This window comes from Hemiscyllium ocellatum, chromosome 4, assembly GCF_020745735.1.
Source record: "Hemiscyllium ocellatum isolate sHemOce1 chromosome 4, sHemOce1.pat.X.cur, whole genome shotgun sequence".
Classification (NCBI taxonomy): Eukaryota; Metazoa; Chordata; class Chondrichthyes; order Orectolobiformes; family Hemiscylliidae; genus Hemiscyllium; species Hemiscyllium ocellatum.
In genome coordinates this window covers 67,138,620-67,160,813 of record NC_083404.1, presented here as the reverse complement: position 1 = coordinate 67,160,813, position 22,194 = coordinate 67,138,620, and the positions used below count along the sequence as shown (strand labels likewise).

The 22,194-nt window shown below is 43.5% G+C and overlaps 1 protein-coding gene across 2 annotated transcripts in view; it reads right to left on the bottom strand.

Moving 5' to 3' along the window:
- LOC132815408 (collagen triple helix repeat-containing protein 1-like) overlaps nucleotides 1-18,080 on the bottom strand; it is a 47,229-nt gene extending 29,149 nt beyond the window's left edge. Inside the window, exons 1-2 of one of the 2 annotated variants that reach the window (XM_060824309.1) lie at nucleotides 17,832-18,080; nucleotides 5,907-6,131 (exon numbers count right to left, since the gene is read on the bottom strand). In XM_060824309.1, coding sequence (XP_060680292.1) covers nucleotides 5,907-6,131; nucleotides 17,832-17,945 — 339 coding nt within the window. In that variant the 5' untranslated portion in view covers nucleotides 17,946-18,080. The remainder of the gene's footprint in view (nucleotides 1-5,906; nucleotides 6,132-17,831) is intronic. The other variant, XM_060824310.1, reaches the window with a different exon arrangement.
- Between the last annotated feature and the right edge of the window lie 4,114 nt (nucleotides 18,081-22,194).

The window sequence follows — 22,194 nt, the reverse complement described above, 5'->3', positions numbered from 1 at the left end:
TCACTATCCTGTATACCTTGAAGACTGTATTCAAACCGAGGGGTTCAAGGGGTTTATAAATTGATTAACAGATACTCAGGACTGGTATCCAACAAGTAGCTGTGATGTTTGTATTTGTATTTGAGTCTGAGACGACAGATGCCAGAGAGTGAGTTACAGGCTGCCAAGTGATTGAGAAATTTGAGTGTGTTAGAGTGTGTATGTATGTGTATGCGTCTCTCTCTGAGGGTTTGTCTGTATTTATTACATGTAGGTGATGTGTGTGTGCATGTGAGAGAGAGAGAGAAAAAGAATGAGAAAGAGAGAAAAGAGCGAGAGAGAGAGACTGTGTTGGGGGTGGGGGAGGGGTGGGGTCACGTCATGGAGTAAAAACTATTTGCCCACATGGATCAGTGTATGGATACAACACTGTACATTGCAGAGTGACCTGTTTTCATCCATGTGGTAATAACTGCAGATGCTGGAAACCAGATTCTGGATTTGTCGTGCTGGAAGAGCACAGCAATTCAGGCAGCATCCAAAGTGCAGCGAAATCGACATTTCGGGCAAAAGCCCTCCATCGAGAATAAAGGCAGTGAGCCTGAAGCGTGGACAGATAAGCTAGAGGAGGGTGGGGGTGGGGAGAAAGTAGCATAGAGTACAATGGGTGAGTGGAGGAGGGGATGAAGGTGATAGGTCAGGGAGGAGAGGGTGGAGTGGACAGGTGGAAAAGGAGACAGGCAGGTAGGGCAAGTCCGGACAAGTCATGGGGACAGTGCTGAGCTGGAAGTTTGGAACTAGGGTGAGGTGGGGGAAGGGGAAATGAGGAAACTGTTGAAGTCCACATTGATGCCCTGTGGTTGAAGTGTTCTGAGGCAGAAGATGAGGCGTTCTTCCTCCAGGCGTCTGGTAGTGAGGGAGCAGCGGTGAAGGAGGCCCAGGACCTCCATGTCCTCGGCAGAGTGGGAGGGGGAGTTGAAATGTTGGGCTACGGGGCAGTGTGGTTGATTGGTGCGGGTGTCCTGGAGATGTTCCCTAAAGCGCTCTGCTAGGAGGTGCCCAGTCTCCCCAATGTAGAGGAGACCGCATCGGGAGCAACGGATACAATAAATGATATTAGTGGATGTGCACGTAAAACTTTGATGGATGTGGAAGGCTCCTTTATGGCCTTGGATAGAGGTGAAGGAGGACGTATGGGCGCAGGTTTTACAGTTCCTGTGATGGTAGGGGAAAGTGCCAGGATGGGAGGGTGAGTTGTAGAGGGGCATGGACCTGACCAGGTAGTCACGGAGTGAACAGTCTTTGCGGAAGGCGAAAAGGGGTGGGGAGGGAAATATATCCCTGGTGGTGGGGTCTTTTTGGAGGTGGCGGAAATGTCGGCGGGTGATTTGGTTTATGCAAAGGTTTGTAGGGTGGAAGGTGAGCACCAGAGGCATTCTGTCCTTGTTTACAGTTGGAGGGGTGGGGTCTGAGGGCGGAGGTACTGGATGTGGACGAGATGCATTGGAGGGCATCTTTAACCACGTGGGAAGGGAAATTGCGGTTTCTAAAGAAGGAGGCCATCTGGTGTGAGGGACATGTGTTTCTTCATGTCTTTGTTTGAGACAGTGTGAGTAATACTGTACATTTGAGTTTTAGTTTGTGCATGTGTGTGAATTTACATTACTAGGTGCACTGCGTGTGTGAGACACTGTACATCAGGGAGTGTTTGCATGTGTGAGACAGTGTACGCGCATGTGTGTGTGTGAAAGATATTGCACATCAGAGAGTGTTTGTGTCTGAAAAAGACTGTGTGAGAGACACTTACATTAGCGTGAGAGAAAGACAGGGTGCAAAGTGTGTGAGAGAAAGACAGCATACAGCAGAGTGCATGTGAGAGATAATGTACATTAGAGTGTTTGTGAGAGATACAGTGTACATCAGTGTAAGAGACAGTGTACATTTTCTGTGTGTGTGCGTGAGAGAGAGAGAGAGAGAGAGAGAGAGAAAGAGTGTGTACATCAGAGTGTGTGTGTCTATGACAGAGAGAAAGAAAGAGAGAGACAGTATCCATCAGTGTGTGAGAGAGACCATGTACAGATAGTGTGTGCGTGTGTGTGAGATTGAGTGAGTGAGTGAGTGAGTGAGTGAGAGATAATGTGTTATCTTTATTAATTCACTCTCCAGCTCACTATATTCATTAATACCAGGTTTCTGTTCACACATTCATAACCATTTACTAACCTGTTATTTATGATAACATAGTTTCATTCATTCACTCAAAACTGCAGCTTTGTAGCATATTTTACTACCATAGGTTAGAGCAAATTGAAACAACCCTTTCCACCTTTACTGCTTTATCACCCTTTGCTACAAGAAGTGTTTAGGCTGAGCTACTCTGAATAGGTGTTAATACCGTAAACAACACCATCCCCATTAAGTCTTCATGAAACCTTCTCATATTAATCAGCCCTTACCAACCATTGTGTGGACCTGAATAAATTACAGAACATCAAAAAGTTTCCCCAATTAGTAATTGGCATATTATCCCTTTCAGAAACTGACAAAACAGTGCAGGAATGAATGAAACTTACACCGGCAAATAGTAAACAAATCTCACAACCCAGCTGTGGTGATCAGTTTAATATTCTTTATTCTTTAATTAAGTACAGGTACAATTTCTAACATGTTTAAATCACTGACACTTAGCATTTTTACTAACATTTACTAAATTAAAAGACTAAAGGGCTAACAACTCCTAATTATGCCAGCACACGGGACAGACTCTTAAACCCATCAGAAGTAGCCGCCAACATTTAGCACATACAGTCATAGATGTACAGCATGGAAACAGACCGTTCAGTCCAACTTGTCCATGTCGACTAGATATCTTAACCTAATCGAGTTGAATTTTCCAGCAATTGGCCCATGTCCCTCTAAACCTTTCCTATTCATACACCCATTCAGATGCCTTTTAAATGCTGCAATTGTACCAGCCTCCACAACTTGCTTTGGCAGCTCATTCCATTCATGCACCACTCTCTGCGTGAAAAACTTGTCCCTTAGGTCCCTTTTATATCTTTCCACTCTCACCTTAAACCTATGCACTCTAGCTCTGGATTCCCCCACCCCAGGGAAAAGACTTGGTCTATTTATCCTATCCATGCCCCTCATGATTTTACAAATCTCAATAAGTCAGCCCTCAGCCTCAGGCACTCCAGGGAAAACAGACCCAGCCTATTCTATCTCTCCCTAGAGCTCAAATCCTCCAACCCTGGCAACAGTCCTTATAAATCTTTTCTGAATGCCTTCAAGTTCCACGACATTTTTCCAATAGAAAGGAGACCAAAACTGTACACAATATTCCAAAAGTGGCCCAACCAATGTCCTGTACAGCCACAACATGACCTCCCAACTCCTGTACTCAGTACTCTGACTAATAAAAGAAAGCATATCAAATGCCTTCTTCACTATCCTATCTACCTGTGACTGCACTTTCAAGGAGCTATGCACCTGCACTCCAAGGTCTCTTTGTTCAGCAACACTCTCTAGGACCTTACCATTAAGTGTAGAAGTCCTTCTAAGATTTGCTTTCCCAAAATGCAGCACCTCACATTTATCTAAATTAACCTCCATCTGCCACTCCTCAGCCCATTGGCCCATCTGATCAAGATCCTGTTGTACTTTGAGGTAACTTTTTTCACTGTCCAGTATACCTCCAATTTTGGTGTCACCTGCAAACTTACTAACTGTACCTCCAATGTTCACATCCATCATTTATATGAATGATGAAAAGTAGGGGACCCAGCATCGATCCTTGAGGCACTCCACTGGTCACAGGCCTCCAGTCTGAAAAGCAACCCTCCACCACCACCCTCTGTCTTCTACCTTCAAGCTGGTTCTGTATCCAAATGGCTAGTTCTCTCTGTATTCCATGAGATCTAACCTTGCTAACCAGTCTTCTATGTGGAACCTTGTTGAACGCCTTACTGAAGGCCATATAGGTTATGTCTACCGCTCTGCCCTCATCAATCCTCTTTGTTACTTCTTCAAAAAACTCAATCAAATTTGTGAGACATGATTTCTCATACACAAATTCATGGTGACTATCCCTAATCAGCCCTTGCCTTTCCAATAAATGTACATCCTGTCCCTCAGAATACCTTCCAACAACTTCTCCTGTCTCCCATGACAGAAGCCCTTCAAATCTTTGTGTACTATAGATAGAACAATGCAACACCATAGTAATGGAATTTTAATATATGTACGAAGTGTGTATAAAGGAGTTCTTGTAAGAACTGTATTTCCGGATTCTACTGCCACCTCAAACTTGTGCTGTGATTGCTGAATAGAAGAGCCTACTTTTACCACTCACTGATTCCAGTTGTTATTTGAACATGATCCCACAGTGTGTGTGAAAAAGTGAAAAAGAGTGGGAGAACATATCAGAGTGTGTGTGAGACAGTTTAGATTAGAGTGTGTATGTCTGACACCATGTAAATCAGAGTCTGTGTGTGTGAGGAAGTATACAGAGAGTGTGTGTCTATGAGAGAGAGTGTACATCAAAGTGTGTATTAGTGTCTCAGAAACAATGTACATAAGAGTGTATGTGAGAGAGAGAGTTTACATCAGAGTGAGTGTGTGAAAGCCACAGTGTACATCTGTGTATGTGTAACAGAGAGAGACATTGTGTATCAGAGTGTGTGAGCAAGAGAGAGAGAGAGAGACAGTGTACATCAGTGTGTCTGTGTGACAGTGTACATCAGAGTATATGTGTGAGAGATACAGAGTGTATGTGTGTCTATGAGAGACACAGTATGCATCAGATAGTGTTTGAGAGAGGGAGAGAGACAGTTTACATCAGAGTGAGTGTGCAAGAGCCACAGTGTACATCAGAGTGTGTGTGAGAGTGAGAGAGAAAAAAGTGTACATCAGAATGTATGTATGAAAGTGTACATCAGATTGCATGTCTGTGTGTGAGAGAGACAATGTACATCAGCGTGCATGAGAACAACAGTGTACATCAGATTAAATGTGTGTGAGGGAGAGAGAGAGACACTGTATATCAGAATGTGCACGTGTATAATTATGTGAGAATGTAGAACTAAGGATCACTCTGTAAAAGTAATTAAACGTGCTTTCTCTCAAGTCTCTAATTCTTTGGAATTTACTTCCTGGAAGAGCTATGGAGCACAGACTTTGAATATTTTTTAAAGGCAGAAGTAGTTAGAATTTTGGCAAGCAAAGGGTTAAAAGGTTAGTCTTAGTAAGGTGGACTATAGATTGGAGGTTGCAATCACATCACACATTTCATGATTTCATTAAATGGAGAAGCAGACTCAAGGGTCCAGTGGCCTACTCTTGTGTCTTGTTTGTTTGTTAATACTGTCAGACTACCATGCTTTGGCCTGCAGGATGCATTTTCCTGTGCTCACAGTAAGACACACTAAACTCTCTTCAGATCAAGAAAATAGCAGAGTTGAAATCAGTTGCAGTACAAGCCTAAGTACAATCCCTGATAGTATGCAGAATTGGAGAAGTCCACAATCTACTCTAAACCTTCAGGCTGACTCTGCTGACTTGTTTCCGTGAGGAGAGAATAAGGTGAAGTTGCCTTTGTTTGCACGCAGAGCCACAGTAACCTCCTAAATACAACAGTGAACTGTAAAATGCTGGATGTTGCCGTGTCTGCAGCAGCATGCTGCCTGACAATGCAGCCTATCTTGCCAGACAGATAACAAGAAAAACATGAGGAACTGCTGGAATGAGACATATTATTTCCCTTCTGGGGATGTAGAACGTGATTCTTTTTGGGTTTGGGAACTTGTGAAGAGTCAAGATTTATGGTTTGTCTCTTCTTTGCCACAAATTGCTAGACTAACAAATTAATGTGAAATATTGTAAGCTCGTGACTCAGCGTTTCATCTAGTCTGTATAACCACACTTACTGCAATTTTGCCGAGATCTATGCCATAGTTGAGTGCTTTCCAGGCACATTGCTTGTAGTTGATTCTCCAGGGCTCCTCAAGGCGTTCTTGCATACACTCGCCTTTCTCTCCCTTAGCTCCATCTCGACCGGGGATCCCTGGGGTTCCTGGTATCCCATTTGTTCCAGGATTACCTTCCCGGCCAGGAATACCTGGTGAACCCTGCACACATACATCATTGTGCTGCTTTGAGGAGAGAGAACAAAGATAATCAGTTTTAGTCAGGCTTCTCTGGCCACATGGAAAACCCATTACAATAAGTGCAGCAAAAAAAATCATCATATTACTCCTACTGGGATTCATCACAAGTAACAGAGTTGGTTTAAAAGAGGTACAGATACACAAACAAGTGAGATGTGGGCAGTGGGAAATACAAGGAAGTGGATGGAGATAATTTTGTCTATGCTTGAGATTTGCAGTGGAAAACTCATAAGATGGCAACTTGACAGGGTGGCCACGTGACAAGAGGCTGAAGGGAAAGCTTGCAGGACCTCAATTAATCCGAAGGAGAAAGTGCAAGATGAGGTGATAAACATAATGACTACACAACACAATGATTTTTAATCCGAGAATTTCTTTATTCATTCATGGGGTGAGGGCATCACTGGCTAGGCAGCATTTATTGCCCATTTCTAATTGCCCAGAAGGCAGTTAAGAAAATCAACCACGTTGCTGTGGGTCTGGAGTCACACATAGACTAGACCAAATAAGGATGGCAGTTTCATTCTTTAAGGAACATTAGTGAATCGGATGGGATTTTCTGACAATCAATTCATTAGATTCTCTACAGTGCAGAAACAGGACATTCGGCCCAACCAATCCACACTGACCCTTCGAAGAGTAACCCACCCAACCCATTTCCTCTTACTAATGCACCTAGCACTATGGGCAATTTAACATGGCCAATTCGCCTACCCTGCACATCTTTGGACTGTGCGAGGAAACTAGAGCACCCGAAAAAAAACCCACGCAGACATGGGGAGAATGTGCAAACTCTGCACAAACAGTGGCCCGAGGCTAGAATCAAACCTGGGACCCTGGTGCTGTGAGGCAGCAGTGCTAACCACTGAGCCACTGTGCCACCCGTGGTCATCATTAGTTTCTTAATTCCAGATATTTTTATTGAATTCAAATTCCACCATCTTTCATGGCAGGATTTGGACTCAGGTCCTCGAATGTTATCTGTATCTCTGAATTCACAGTCCAGTGTAATACCATTGTCTCCCCTGAGTTGTAAGGAAGAAGGATTGAGAAAACTCAACGAGGAACCTCATGGGAGCAATGGATTATAAGATTTGTAAAGGAGAAGTAAGGAAAATGAAACAAGGTGAAGTGCTGAAAGCAAAAGTTGTCATAGAAGCAGGTAGGGAAACAAAAGAGAGATATGCAGTTATGGCCAGGTGACCTCAATGATTTGAGAGAGGGAGATGGTTAGGCAACAAATCCCGTAAGTCAAGTTTTAACCAGAACAATGACATCAATGCAATTGTCTACATTAAAGTTGGGTAAGATGAAGGTTTTGTTTGATGGTCAATGGACCTGTTGAAGGTAGGAAGGGCGTGTGGGTGATATTGGGTGATGAAGGATATGGTGTCAGGGCTCAAACTGGCAATGGTGGGTACAGCCATGAGACAAGAGTATTGGTGAGGTTAGCTTACAGAGTGCAAGTGGTGAGGGAACAAAAATAAGAGGGAAAAGCATATCTGATCTCATTCTTGCCAATCTGCCAACTACAGGTACATTTATCCATGACTGTATTGATAAGAGTGACAAGTGAATAGTCCTTGTGGAGACTCATTGAGAGTATCCTCCATCATGTTTTGTGGTACTAACACCGCGTTAAATGGGACAGGCTTTGAGCAGATCTAGCAACTCAAAACTGGGCACCCGTGATGAATTGTGGGCTGTCAACAGCAGCAGAACTGTACTCTAACACATTCTGCAGCCTCATGAACTGGCATATCCCCAATTCAACTATTACCAGGGGATCAACCCTAATTGAATGGAGAGTGCAGGAGGGCATTTCAGGAGTAGCACTAGGCATAAAAAATGAGATGTCAGCCTGGTAAAGATATCATATAAAACTACTTGCTTGCTAAACAGCATAAACAGCAATTGATCCTACATCCAATGGATCAGCTCTAAGCTCTGCAGTCCTGCTACATTCAGTCTTAAATGGTAATGGACAATTGAACAACTCATTGTGGAGCCTCCTTATATCTGCATCTTTAATGATAAAAATGTCCACCACAAATGTGCAAAACATAAGGCTGAAGCTGGCAGATACCTGTCTTCAGCCACAAACAAAAACTGCTGGAAAAACTCAGAAGGTCTGGCAGCATCTGCGGAGAGAAAATATAGTTAATGTTTTGAGTCCAGTGATCCATCTGAAGATCTGAAGAAATGGCCTTTTCATAGAATCCCTCCAGTGTGAAAACAGGCCATTTGATCCAACAAGTCCACACCAACTTCCAAAGAGCATCCCACCCAGACTCATCCCCCTACTCACCTAACCTACACATCGCTAGACATTATGGGCAATTTATTGTGGCTAATCCACCTAATATGTACATCTTTGAACTGTGGGAGGAAACCAGAGCACCCAGAGGAAAACTACGCAGACACAGGGAAAATGCGCAAACTCCACACAGACAGTAGCCTGAGGGTGGAATTAAACCCAGGTACCTGGTGTTGAGAGGCAGTAGTGCTAACCAGTGAGCCACCATGATCTACCCATTCAGCCAATTCAATTCACTCCATGTTATCAAGAAAAGATTGGAGGTGCGGGATACTCCAAAGGCTATTGGTTCTGACAACATTCTAGTAAGAGTACTGAAGATTTGTGTTCTAGAACTTGTTGCTCCCCTACACAAACTGTTCCAGTACTGATACAACACTGGCATTTACCCAACAATGTAAAATATTGCCCAGACGTGTCCTGTACACATAAGGCAGGACAACTCCAACGCAACCAATTACTACCCTGTCACTCTACTTTTGATCTCAGTAAAGTGACAGAAGATGTCAGTACATCTATCAAGCAGCACTTGCTCAGTGATGCCCAGTTTGGGTTCCACCAGAACTCAGCTCTTGACATCATTACAGCCTTTGCTCAAACATGGATAAAACAGCTGAATTCCAGAGATGAGATGGAAGTGACAGCCCATGATAAGGTCGCATTTGACTGAGTGTGGCATCAAGAAGCCCTACCAAAACTGCAATCAATGGGTATGAGGGGTAAACTGTGCTGATTGGAGTCATTCCTAGCACATTGGAAGATGGTTGTGGTTGTTGGCGGTCAGTCGTCTCAGCTTCAGGACATATCCACAGGCATTCCTCAGAGTAGTGTCCTAGGCCCATTTTCAGCTGCTTCATCAATGGCTTTGCCTCCACCACAAGATCAGTTGAAGAGATGTTCGTCGATGATTGCACAATGTTCAGCACCAATGTAACACCTCAGATACTGAAGCAGTCGATGTTCAAATGCAACAAGATCTGGACATTATACAGGCTTGGACTGACAAGTGGAAAGTAACGTTCGCACCACACAAATGCCAGACAAAGACTATCTCCGATAGGAGACAACCTAATCACTGTCCTTTGACATTCCATGGAGTTGCTATCACTGAATCCCCTGCTATCAATATCCTTGGGGTTACCACTGACCAGAAACTCAACCAGACTTGCCACATAAACACAGTGGCTACAAGAGCAGCTCAGAATTAGAAATACAGTGGCAAGTAATCCACCATTTACAAGGCACAAGTCAGGATTGTGATGGAATACTTTATACTTGCCTGGATTAGTGCAGTTCCAAAGGAATAAAGACTCTTCACATTATCCAGGACAAAGCAGCTGCTAAATTCGCATCACATCAACAAGCAACCACTCCCTCCACCACTGATGTTCTGTTGCAGCAATGGTAATATCTACAAGATGCACTGCAGAAATTCACTAAAGATCCTTATACAGCACATTCCAGATTCACAATCACTTCTATTGAGGAGATGCACTGCAGATACACGGAAACACCACCACCTGCAAGTTCACCTCCAAGCCCTGCCAGTATAACTTCAACATATTTTCCTTGTACCACCATTGGATCAAAATCCTGGAATTCCCTCTCTACTGGCATTACGGGGGCAATCTACAACACGTGGACTGCACTGATTCAAGAAGGCAGCTCACCACTACTTTCTCAAGGGTAACTGGGAATGGGCCAATAGATACAGTGATGCTCACATCCCACAAATTAATAAGAAGAAAACTTTCATACGGACCTCAGGGCGGGAAGGTTTGAGAGAGAGAAAATGGGGAATCAGAGGTGGCCCATAGGGAGCTAGTGAAAGGTTTGACGGGGTTTTGCAGAATGCGACTTAACTGAATGACAGATAGGGAGAGAAAGTGTGACTGAGTGACCTAGAGCCATAGTTAGGAATGGACTCTAGTGCTAAAATAAGTATTTGAATGCCCACAGAGGCATTCAGGTTAAATATACTAGGCAAAGATTAGAGAAGAAACCTTCGAGTCATAGACACAGGACAGAGAATAGAAGGCATGAAGGATTCAAAGAGAGTCAAGGAGGAGGGGAGTGTGTCTACCAAGAATCAACAGTGATTTATCTTGGAGTATATGTCCTTGGGCCTCTACTCATGGCTCTGTCCTTGGGCCTCTACTGTTTGCAATTTTTATTAATGACTTGGATGAGGGGATTGAAGGATGGGTCAGTAAAGTTTGCAGACGACACAAAGGTAGGAGGCGTCGTTGACAGTATAGAGGGCTGTTGTAGGCCGCAGAGGGACATAGACAGGATGCAGAGTTGAGCTGAGAGGTGGCAGATGGAGTTCAACCTTGATAAATGCGAGGTGATGCATTTTGGAAGGTCGAATTTGAAAGCTGAGTACAGGATTAAGGATAGGATTCTTGGCAGTGTGGAGGAACAGAGGGATCTTGGTATGCAGGTACATAGATCCCTTAAAATTGCCACCCAAGTGGACAGGGTTGTTAAGAAAGCATATGGTGCTTTGGCTTTCATTAATAGGGGGATTGAGTTTAGGAGTCATGAGATCTTGTTGCAGCTCTATAAAAGGAGAAAGTGAGGTCTGCAGATGCTGGAGATCAGAGCTGAAAATGTGTTGCTAGAAAAGTGCAGCAGGTCAGGCAGCATCCAAGGAACAGGAAATTCGACGTTTTGGGCATAAGCCCTTCCTGATGAACGACTTATGCCCGAAACATCGAATTTCCTGTTCCTTGGATGCTGCCTGACCTGCTGCGCTTTTCCAGCAACACATTTTCAGCAGCTCTATAAAACTTTGGTTAGATCGCACTTGGAATACTACGTACAGTTCTGGTCGCCTTATTATAGGAAAGATGTGGATGCTTTGGAGACGGTTCAGAGGAGGTTTACCAGGATGCTGCCTAGAATGTAGGGTTTATCTTATGAAGAGAGGTTGACTGAGCTCCGTCTTTTTTCATTTGAGAAAAGGAGGAGGAGAGGGGACCGAATTGAGGGATACAAGAAAATGAGAGGCATAGATAGAGTCGATAGCCAGAGACTATTTCCCAGGACAAAAATGCTAACATGAGGGGTCATAGTATAGAAGGAATGTCAGAGGCTGGTTCTTTACACAGAGAGTTGCGAGAGCATGGAATGCGTTGCCAGCAGCAGTTGTGGAAGCAAGGTCATTGGGGATATTTAAGAGACTGCTGGACATGCATATGGTCACAGAAATTTGAGGGTGCATATATGAGGATGAATGGTTGGCACAACATCGGGGGCTGAAGGGCCTGTTCTGTGCTTTACTGTTCTATGTTCTATATATGTCTGTGGCGAGCAGCAGCTGAGTAGAGATGTGATTTTTTTCGAATTTGTTCAGTAAACCCTTGAGCACAATGAGATTGCAAATGTTGTTTCCATGTAACCTGAGTGATTAAATGCTTGTTGTTGTTGTGGTTCTGTTCGCCGAGCTGGGAATTTGTGTTGCAGACGTTTCGTCCCCTGTCTAGGTGACATCCTCAGTGCTTGGGAGCCTCCTGTGAAGCGCTTCTGTGATCTTTCCTCTGGCATTTATAGTGATTTATATCTGCCGCTTCCAGTTGTCAGTTCCAGTTGTCCGTTGCAGTGGCCGGTATATTGGTATGGGTATCGGGTCCTTCGTCCTGGTGAGTTGTTGTCCGAGAGTGGCTGTTGGTTTGTGTGCTGTTATGTTCACCTCTATCGACAATACCCTAGCCGGAGAAACAATAGCCAACCTGCTGGACATACAGAACAGACAACAGGACGTTGAACCTATCAACAAAGACTGCATAATTAATCTACTGGACCTGTGCCTCACAACACACTTCACATTCAACAACCAAATGTATGAACAAATCAACGGCACACCTATGGGCTCACCCATCTCTGGACTCATAGCAGAATCGGTAATGCAAAGGTTAGAACAAACAGTCTTACCGCAAATTCAACCCAAACTCTGGGTCAGATATGTAGATGATACCTTGTAATCATTAAAAACACAGAAATAGAGAACACACACCGGATCATCAACGCCACACTCACAGGAATCCGATTCACTAGAGAGGAAGAAAAGGATAACCAACTGTCATTCCTAGACGTGATGGTACAGACAACACCTAACAGAAAATTCACCACAACGGTATACAGGAAAGCCACACACACAGACCAAGTCCTAAACTACAAAAGCAACCACTCCAACACACACAAAAGAAGTTGCATCAAGACACTATTCAAAAGGGCCACAACACACTGCAGTACACCAGAACTACAAAAAGAGGAAGAAGAATGCCTATAAAATGTATTCACCAAAAACGGATGCCTCCGCAATTTCATCAACAGATGTCTAAGGGAAAGACAACGGAATGAGGACATGCCATAACCCAAAGGACTAGCCACACTGCCTTACATCAAAAACATTTCTGAACTGACAGCCAGACTACAGCGACTACTAGGACTCATAACAGCACACAAACCAACAGCCACTCTCAGATAACAACTCACCAGGACGAAGGACCCGATACCCAGCATGTGCAAAGCCAATTAGTGTACAAAATCCCATGCAAGGACTGCACAAAACACTACATAAGACAAGCAGGAAGACAGCTCACGATCTGCATCCATGAACACCAACTAGCCACGAAACGACATGACCAGCTATCCTTAGTAGCCACACACTCAGATGATAAGTAACATGAGTTCGACTGGGACAACACTACTATTAAGGACAAGCCAAACAGAGAACAGCCAGGGAATTCCTAGAGGGATGGCACTCATCCACAGATTCAATCAATAAGCACATCAACCTGGACCCAATATACCGGCCACTGCAGCGAACAGCTGGAACTGACAACCGGAAGCGGCAGATACAAACCACTATAAATGCCAGAGGAAAGATCACAGAAGCGCTTCACAGGAGGCTCCCAAGCACTGAGGATGTCACTTAGACTGGGGACGAAACGTCTGCAACACAAATTCCCAGCTCGGCGAACAGAACCACAACAACAACGAGCACCCGAGCTACAAATCTTCTCCAAAACGTTGAATTAAATGCTCACATTGTATCTCTGAAGTGACTAACCTTTGCTGCACTGATCACTGCTACTGACTCCGTAATCATGATACTAATAAGATCAATAAGGATTTTGACGTCAGGAAATGTGTGTGCGTGAAGCTGGGCTGTCCAACTAAACTCAATAATTTTGAGAGCTTCAGGAAATGGCAAGTGTTTTTTTTTCCCACTGTTGACATTTATTTGTCATGTAGAAATTGTATAGGGCTTTGGTGAGACTACTGTATGTAGTTCTGGTTGCTGCATTACAGGAAAGATGTGAGTCCACTAGAGGAAGTGATTCACCAAGATTCTACCTGGAATGGAAAGTTTATGAGGAAAGGTTGGATAGGCTTTGATTGTTTTTGTTGGAGCAGAAAATTCCTTGGGGTGATCTAATGGGAGTGTACAAGATTATGAGAATATGGGCAGAATAGACAAGGAGCAACTGTTCCCTTTAGTTGAAGGGTCAGTCACAAGAAGTCATAGGGTCAAGGTGAGAAGCTGGAGGTTGAGGACTGATGTGAGGAAAAGCTCTTTTACCCAGATGGCAGTGATGCTCCAGAATGCGCTTCCTCGGAGGATGGTAAGGCCTGTTGTCTTACATCCCTTAAAAGGTATTTGGATGAGCACTTGGCACATCATAGCATTCAAGACTATGGCCAAGTGCTGGTAAATTGTATTAGGTTGAAGGTCATGTGTTTTTCAAGTCCTTGCAGACTCAATGTACGATTCTAAGAATAAAGTTTAGCATCAGTAGAGCAAGTGAACTTGGTATTACTAAAGGGAAATCCTGGTGAACTGGTTCAGTTGAGATTTTGAAGATATAGGGAGAATTATTTATAAAGGGAAACCAGTAAATACAGTAGTTAGATTTCCAAAAGACATTGCATAATGTGCTGGACAAAGGGTTAATCATGGCATTGCACGTAATAAAGCTGAAAATGTGTTGCTGGGAAAGCGCAGCAGGTCAGGAAGCATCCAAGGAGCAGAGGAATCGACATTTCGGGCATGAGCCCTTCATCAGGAAGGGCTTATGCCCAAAAAGTCAAATTTCCTGCTCCTTGGATGCTGCCTGATCTGCTGCGCTTTTTCAGCAACACATTTTCAGCTCTGATCTCCAGCATCTGCAGTCCTCACTTTCTCCATTGCACGTAATAAATAATAAGTAACAGATAGAAGAGAGTAGGGCACTTTCAATTTGGCAGAAAATGAGCAAGGAGTGCCGCAATGGTCAATGCTAGGATCTCAGCTATTTACAAACTATATTAATGAATTAAATGAGAAGACAGAGATTAATGTGTTTACATTTGTTGTTGGTAGAAGGCTAAGTGAAAATGTAAACTGCGGGAGGATATACAGACGCTGTAAAGAGATATAAACAGCAAACAAGGTGACAGAAATATAATGTAAGGGAGGTCTGAGGTTATTCATTTTGCTCACGAGAACATTAGGCCTATTTCTTCTGGAGTTTAGAAGAATGAGAAGTGATGCCTGGGGGACATGTAGGATTTTGAAGGGGCTTGACATGGTAAAAACATTATTGACAGTTATCTGAGAGTAAAAGGGCTTATGCTCGAAACGTCGAATTTCCTATTCCTGAGATGCTGCCTGGCCTGCTGTGCTTTGACCAGCAACACATTTTCAGCAGTTATCTGAGAATCTAAATAGCAGCCAAGTCTCAGGATAAGAAGTTGATGAATTAGGACTGAGGTGAGGAGAAATTATTTCACTCAAAGGGCACAAGAATGGTCTGGAAGTTTCTACATGGAGCAGGATGACCATTGCACAACACTGTGGTGTCCTTTTGTGTGTCTCTTTATTAGACAACTAAATTAACTTACCTGAAATAAACGTAAGACATGTTCCTGATATGAACAAAAACATTTCACCAGCTACTGACTATACATCTCATACTCCATTATCTCTAGGTTCTTCCACTGAAAACCACTTTCGTTAAGTAAAGAAATTATTTCCTATTCACTCACCTGATCCTCAGAGATGGTCATCTGCACTTGCTGTTGACATCATTATATCAGAAATTCTGAGAATCCTCCACTACTTGTACATCCCTCAGGACTTTACAATGTCTGTTGACTGTGTCTCACTGCCCTTACTTTCAAACACAGTCAACTCCTCCTCCAGTATTTTTCACTTTATACATGTCTGATAGAAATGATTAAGCTCTATCTGCTTGAGCAATAACCGAGAAATAATTTTCCCATGCTTCAAAGGAAACCATTGGGACTATTTCCTTGGATTTTCAATGGCACAGTTTTGATCAGCTGATTCCAATCTAATACAGTATTGCAAAAATGTAAAGGTTCATCAGAAATTTAAGTTTATAACTTTGCCAAGATATACAAACATTTTGTTACAGCTTATGTAATGCTGAAGTTAGGTTAATGCTGTTTTCTGATCCTACAACATTCAAGCCAGAAACAAAATGCTTTCATAGAGAAGCATATAGATTATTACATTTTATTACCTCAGCACTAATTCTAACTCTATATAAACAAACCAAATTAAAAACTGAAAGAACTGTGTGGATGCTGTAAATCAGAAAGAAAAACTGGTGTTGCTGGAAAAACTCAGCAGACCTGTCAGCATCTGTGAAGAGAAATCAAAGCTAACATTTTGAGTCCAGTGACCCTTCTGAGCTTGCTACCATCAGTTCTGAGGAAGGTTTACCGGACCCAAAACGTTAACTCTGATTTCTCTTCATAGATGCTGCCAGACCTGGTGAGCTTTTCCAGCAACTTCTGTTTTTGAATACAAATTAAATATATTTCCCAATGTTAGTGATAAACTCCTAGTCATTCCAAAGGAGTACTTCTAATATAACTAGGGTTGCCAACTCTTATAAGATGTATGCCTGAAGGCATCATCACATGACATGCACCCCTTCCTCCTCCAGTAATTGGTCAGCCAACACACCCATCTTTGCAGTTTAGAAAAGAAGTAGACCATTCAGCCCAATAGGCCTGCCCTGACATTCAGCATGATCATGGCTGATCACACACTTCGATAATGCCTTTTACCCACCCCAATCCTCATAACCTTGGTGAAGCAATGGCTTCTCAATTGGAAAACAAAAATAACAAGACCTCTTCCATTTTCAAAATTCTTAACTTTACAATGTCTCACTGACAAGAAATGTTCAAAGAAGATTACAAAAACAAAAAAAAACCACAATCTGTTTCAATGTGCCTGTATTTTGTCTCTGGGATCTTCAAGTCCTCGTGACTCAGGCCAATCTTGGAAAGTTGACAACACATTAACTGAATATTCATCACTATTAGTGACTTCAGTTACTGAAGCAGGCCATGCCCAAATGCAGCAAGATCTGGACAACACCCAGACTTGGTTTGGCAAATAACAAGTAATATTCACACCATACAAATGCAAGACAATGACCATTTCCACTAAGATAGAATCTAATCATCATACTTTGACATTTAATGGCACTACCATTGCTGGATTTTCCAATATTAACATCTTGTGGGTTACCATTGACTAGAAACTGAACTAGACTAGCCATACTAGCAGGTCAGAAGGGCAGGTCAAAGGCTCAGAAATCTGAATAGCTCACCTCCTGACCCCCAAAACCTGTCCACAATCTCCCTGGCACAAGACTGGAAGCAGATACATGGGAGTTCCACCAAGTTCCCCTCCTAGCTGCTCAGTATCCTGACTTGGAAATATATTAGCATTCCTTCGTGTCACTGCTCAAAGTCATGGTATTCCTTTCCTAAGGGCATCGTGGATCTACCTACAGCACTTGTATTGCAACGGCTCAAGAAAGCAGCTCACCACCACCTTCTCAAAGCATCCAGGGATGGGCAAAAATGCTGGCTCAGCTGGCCACACCACAGGACTGAGTAATAATAAAACATTACATTCCACCATGTAAAATTAACTGGCAGTTTCATATTTAATAAGATTCTAATAAGAAATTATATTTGCAAAAATAACAGTCTAAATTAAATATAACGTAGCTTCGCCTACTTGTTTCATAATCTTTAGTTCCAGCTCCAAGTGAAATAAAGTCCCCTACATTTTACAAAACATCCCACTGATTACCAAAGCTGCATTCTTCTTTACCGTTCATCCCCTTCTCTTTCCAGGCAATGGGATGGCACACATTTCGATGTGTTTTGAGCACTTACAGTGTTCGACAGGGGCATAGGAGTTGTACACTCAGCCTTATCGCAACAAGTGGCTATTTTCCCCTCTCCTGACTTATCCTGCCCAGTTCCCTAAAAGTACAGGTCATTTTTTTTCTCTCGAAGAAGGAAATGGATTAAAAGATGACTGTTACCCGGTCCATGAACTCCTCTTCGCGTTGACGAGCACCGCGTTTCCTGCCTGATTCTGCGCCCAGTAAAGGCAGGATGAGCCAGGTGAGGAACAGCAGCCGAAATAGCGAGCCCATATCTGACAGTGGGAACTTGAAAACCGAGCCCTAAACTCACAGCCTCTCACCACCCGTCTGCTCCAAACCAGGAATCATCAACAATCTGCAGGGATTTCAGGAATGCCCCAGACTAAACACTGACTCACTTGCCCTGTGTTTGTGTGCGCGCGCGCCCAACCCCACTTCAATTAGCGGTCTTCGGAATGCTCCAAACTACAGATTCAATCTTTGTCTGAAACATTTAGTTGACGAAATGAAAATAAAGACGTAGCTGGAAAAACAAGTTTGTGGTTTGCAGGCACGTTAAAAACTCGTTCTGGGACAAAGAGGGATCTGTGCCTTATTCTGTTACAGTTACACAGCGCAGGTTTCAAACGCAGCAGTGTGAAACGTGGCGGTTTTAGACAGATTGCAACGCGTGAATGATAGGGGAGAAGCATTTAAAAAGTTAAAAAATATTGTTTCCCAAAGCTGCTCTTCGAATTTCAATGCATCTTAGTGCAGTTTCCACTTGTGCTAATAGCATTTTAACCACAAACTATGCCCCCCAATTCCTCTCCAGCCACCATTACAAAACATGCTTTATACAAAGACTGTAGTTGCTTTGCACAAGTGTAGCTCTTTACCCGACCCTTGGCGGCGGCTGCACTGAATTTGAGTCTACCGTGAGCGCTGAATATCTGCTCAACCTGGCTTGAAGCGCAGCGAGCCCCACTCCTCTCTTCCCCATTTCCTGAGGCGGAATTGAGACTAAGGTTTGGCCACATAACCATTACACGTCCGCATGATATTTCTTAATCAGCTTGTGCAGTGTTACACACTTCTTGAGCATGTGGGACGTGAACTCCAGAAATAAGGAGACTACACCAAAATTGCTCCAAGCAAATCAAACAATGGATTGTGGGGTAAATGCAATTTAGATGCAGTGGCTCACGAGAAAGATGTATTAGCCAGACAGAATTTTTGAATCTAAAAATGAAAACAGTATATAAAACAATGGGATTATTCAGTGTTGCTCAGTAAAAATCCTAGAATTCCCTTCCCAACATCACTGAGAGTGTACACGCTGACCTCCTCTCCCCATGTTTGTAGCAATTCAATACCATCCTCAGGGCAATTAGGGATGGACAATACATGCTCGCTCGGCCAGCCACATTATGAACAAATACATCTGTAAGATGTCACTCTGACTGCTCTGTCTTTGCAAACCACCTCCCATTACCTTCCTCACCACTGTCCTTGAGTTTCTTAATTTCCTTTTTAAACGCCATGAATGTTTTTCTTAAAAACATAATCTCATCATCGTGCCATTATTGGTTTGCCAAGTACTTTCAAACTGTGGTCACTGGCGCTCTCCCACTGGAAACTGTTTGTCCTTCGTTACTTTATAAACACCCTGATTATGTCGCCCTCTAGCCTTTGCTATTCTCAAGAAAACAACACCAAATCCGTCCACATAACTGAAATACATTCACTCTGCTAGACCATAAAACTGTAAGAAATAGGAACTGGAATAGGCTATTCAGTTCCTTGAGCATGTTCAGGTTTTCAATGGGATTATGGCTGATCCAATATCCCTCATATCCACTTCTCTGCATTTTCCCCATAACCTTAGACTTCCCACTGATCAAGAATCCATCTATCTCAGTCATAAATATTCACAAGGTCTTTGCCAGCACAGCTCTTGAATCATAGATTAGTGATGGAGTTGAAAAGACTCACAACCCTCTGACAGAAAAAAAAAGCACTTTTGCAATCTTAAATTGGTGCCCCTCACTCTGAGTCAAAAAGTGTGGTGCTGCTGTGGTTCTGTTTGCCAAGCTGGGAATTTGTGTTGCAGACGTTTTGTCCCCTGTCTAGGTGACATCCTCAGTGCTTGGGAGCCTCCTGTGAAGTGCTTCTATGATCTTTCCTCTGGCATTTATAGTGGTTTGAATCTGCCACCTCCGGTTGTCTGTTCCAGCTGTCCGCTGCAGTGGCCGGTATATTGGGTCCAGGTCGATGTGCTTATTGATTGAATCTGTGGATGAGTGCCATGCCTCTAGGAATTCCCTGGCTATTCGCTGTTTGGCTTATCCTATAATAGTAGTGTTGTCCCAGTCGAATTCATGTTGCATGTCATCTGCGTGTGTGACTATTAAGGATAGCTGGTCGTGTCATTTTGTGGCTAGTTGGTGTTCATGGATGTGGGTCATTAGCTGTCTTCCTGTTTGTCATATGTAGTGTTTTGTGCAGTCCTTGCATGGGATTTTGTACACTACATTGGTTTTGCTCATGTTGGGTATTGGGTCCTTCGTTCTGATGAGTTGTTGTCTGAGAGTGGCTGTTGGTTTGTGTGCTGTTATGAGTCCTAGTGTTCGCAATGGTCTGGCTGTCAGTTCGGAAATGCTCTTGATGTATGGTAGTGTGGCTAATCCTTTGGGTTGCGGCATGTCTTTGTTCCGTTGTCTATCCCTTAGGCATCTGTTGATGAAATTGCGTGGGTATCCGTTTTTGCGAATACATTGTATAGGTGTTCTTCTTCCTCTTTTTGCAGTTCTGGTGTACTGCAGTGTGTTGTGGCCCTTTTGAATAGTGTCTTGATGAAACTTCTTTCATGTGTGTTGGGGTGGTTGCTTTCGTAGTTCAGGACTTGGTCTGTGTGTGTGGCTTTCCTGTATACCTTTGTGGTGAATTCTCCCTAAGGTGTTCTCTGTACCATCACGTCTAGGAATGGCAGTTGGTTGTCCTTTTCTTCCTCTCTAGTGAATCGGATTCCTGTGAGCGTGGCGTTGATGATCCGGTGTGGGTTCTCTATTTCTGTGTTTTTAATGATTACAAAGGTGTCATCCACATATCTGACCCAGAGTTTGGGATGAATTTGCGGTAAGACTGTTTGTTCTAATCTTTGCATTACCGCTTCTGCTATGAGTCCAGAGATGGGTGAGCCCATGGGTGTGTCATTGATTTGTTCATATGAAGTGTTGTTAAATGTGAAGTGTATTGTGAGGCACAGGTCCAGTAGTTTGAGTATGCAGTCTTTGTTGATAGGTTCAACGTCCTGTTGTCTGTTCTGTATGTCCAGCAGGTTGGCTATTGTTTCTCTGGCTAGGGTTTTATCGATAGAGGTGAACAGTGCCATTACATCGAATGAGACCATGGTTTCTTCCTCGTATATGTGTATATTTCTGATGATGTCCAAGAATTCCTGTGTTGATTGTATAGAGTGTCTGGATCCGCTGATCCACTGAGGAACTTATAAAAAAATGGACAGGTAACCAGGTTTGACCTACAAAGAATGAAACCTGAAAGCAACAACGCCCCCAGATGAAGGGCTCTGGCCCGAAATGTCGAATTTCCTGTTCCTAGGATGCTGCCTAACCTGCTGTGCTTTAACCAGCAACACATTTTCAGCTCTGATCTCCAGCATCTGCAGACCTCACTTTTTACCCCAGATTCTATGGACTACCTAAAGTGCACAAACCAGACATCCCACTCAGACTTATAGTATCACTACCAGGGACACCATCACACAAACTGGCTAAAGAATACAGCAGAAACTGAAACTCCTGACTTATGCCCGAAACATCGATTCTCCTTCTCCTTTGAAGCTGCCTGACCTGCTGTGCTTTTCCAGCAACACATTTTTATGCTCTGATCCCCAGCATCTGCAGTCCTCACTTTCTCCTAGTAGTGTACAAAATCCCATGCAAGGACTGCACAACATAGGACAAACAGGAAGACAACTAACGATCCGCATCCATGAACACCAACTAGCTACAAAACGACATGACCAGCCATCCTTAGTAGCTGCACAAGCAGATGACAAGCAACACGAATTCGACTGGGACAACACGACTGTTATAGGATAAGCCAAACTGAGAACAGCCAGGGAATTCCTAGAGGCATGGCACTCATCCACAGATTCAATCTATAAGCACATCGACCTGGACCCAATATACCCACCACTGCAGCGGACAGCTGGACAGCTGGAACTGACAACCGGAGGCGGCAGATTCAAACCACTACAAATGCCGGAGGTAAGATCACAGAAGCACTTCACAGGAGGCTCCCAAGCACTGAGGATGTCACCTAGACAGGGGACGAAACGTCTGCAACACAAATTCCCAGCTCGGCGAACAGAACCACAACAGCACCCGAGCTATAAATCTTCTCACAAACTTTGAACACCTAAGGGCAAGAGACACTAAGACAAGCCAGGAAATGGGAATCCTGTGCCAACCGCCTAAGCGCCACATACGAAAAACTCCGGTTCCTGCATGAATGC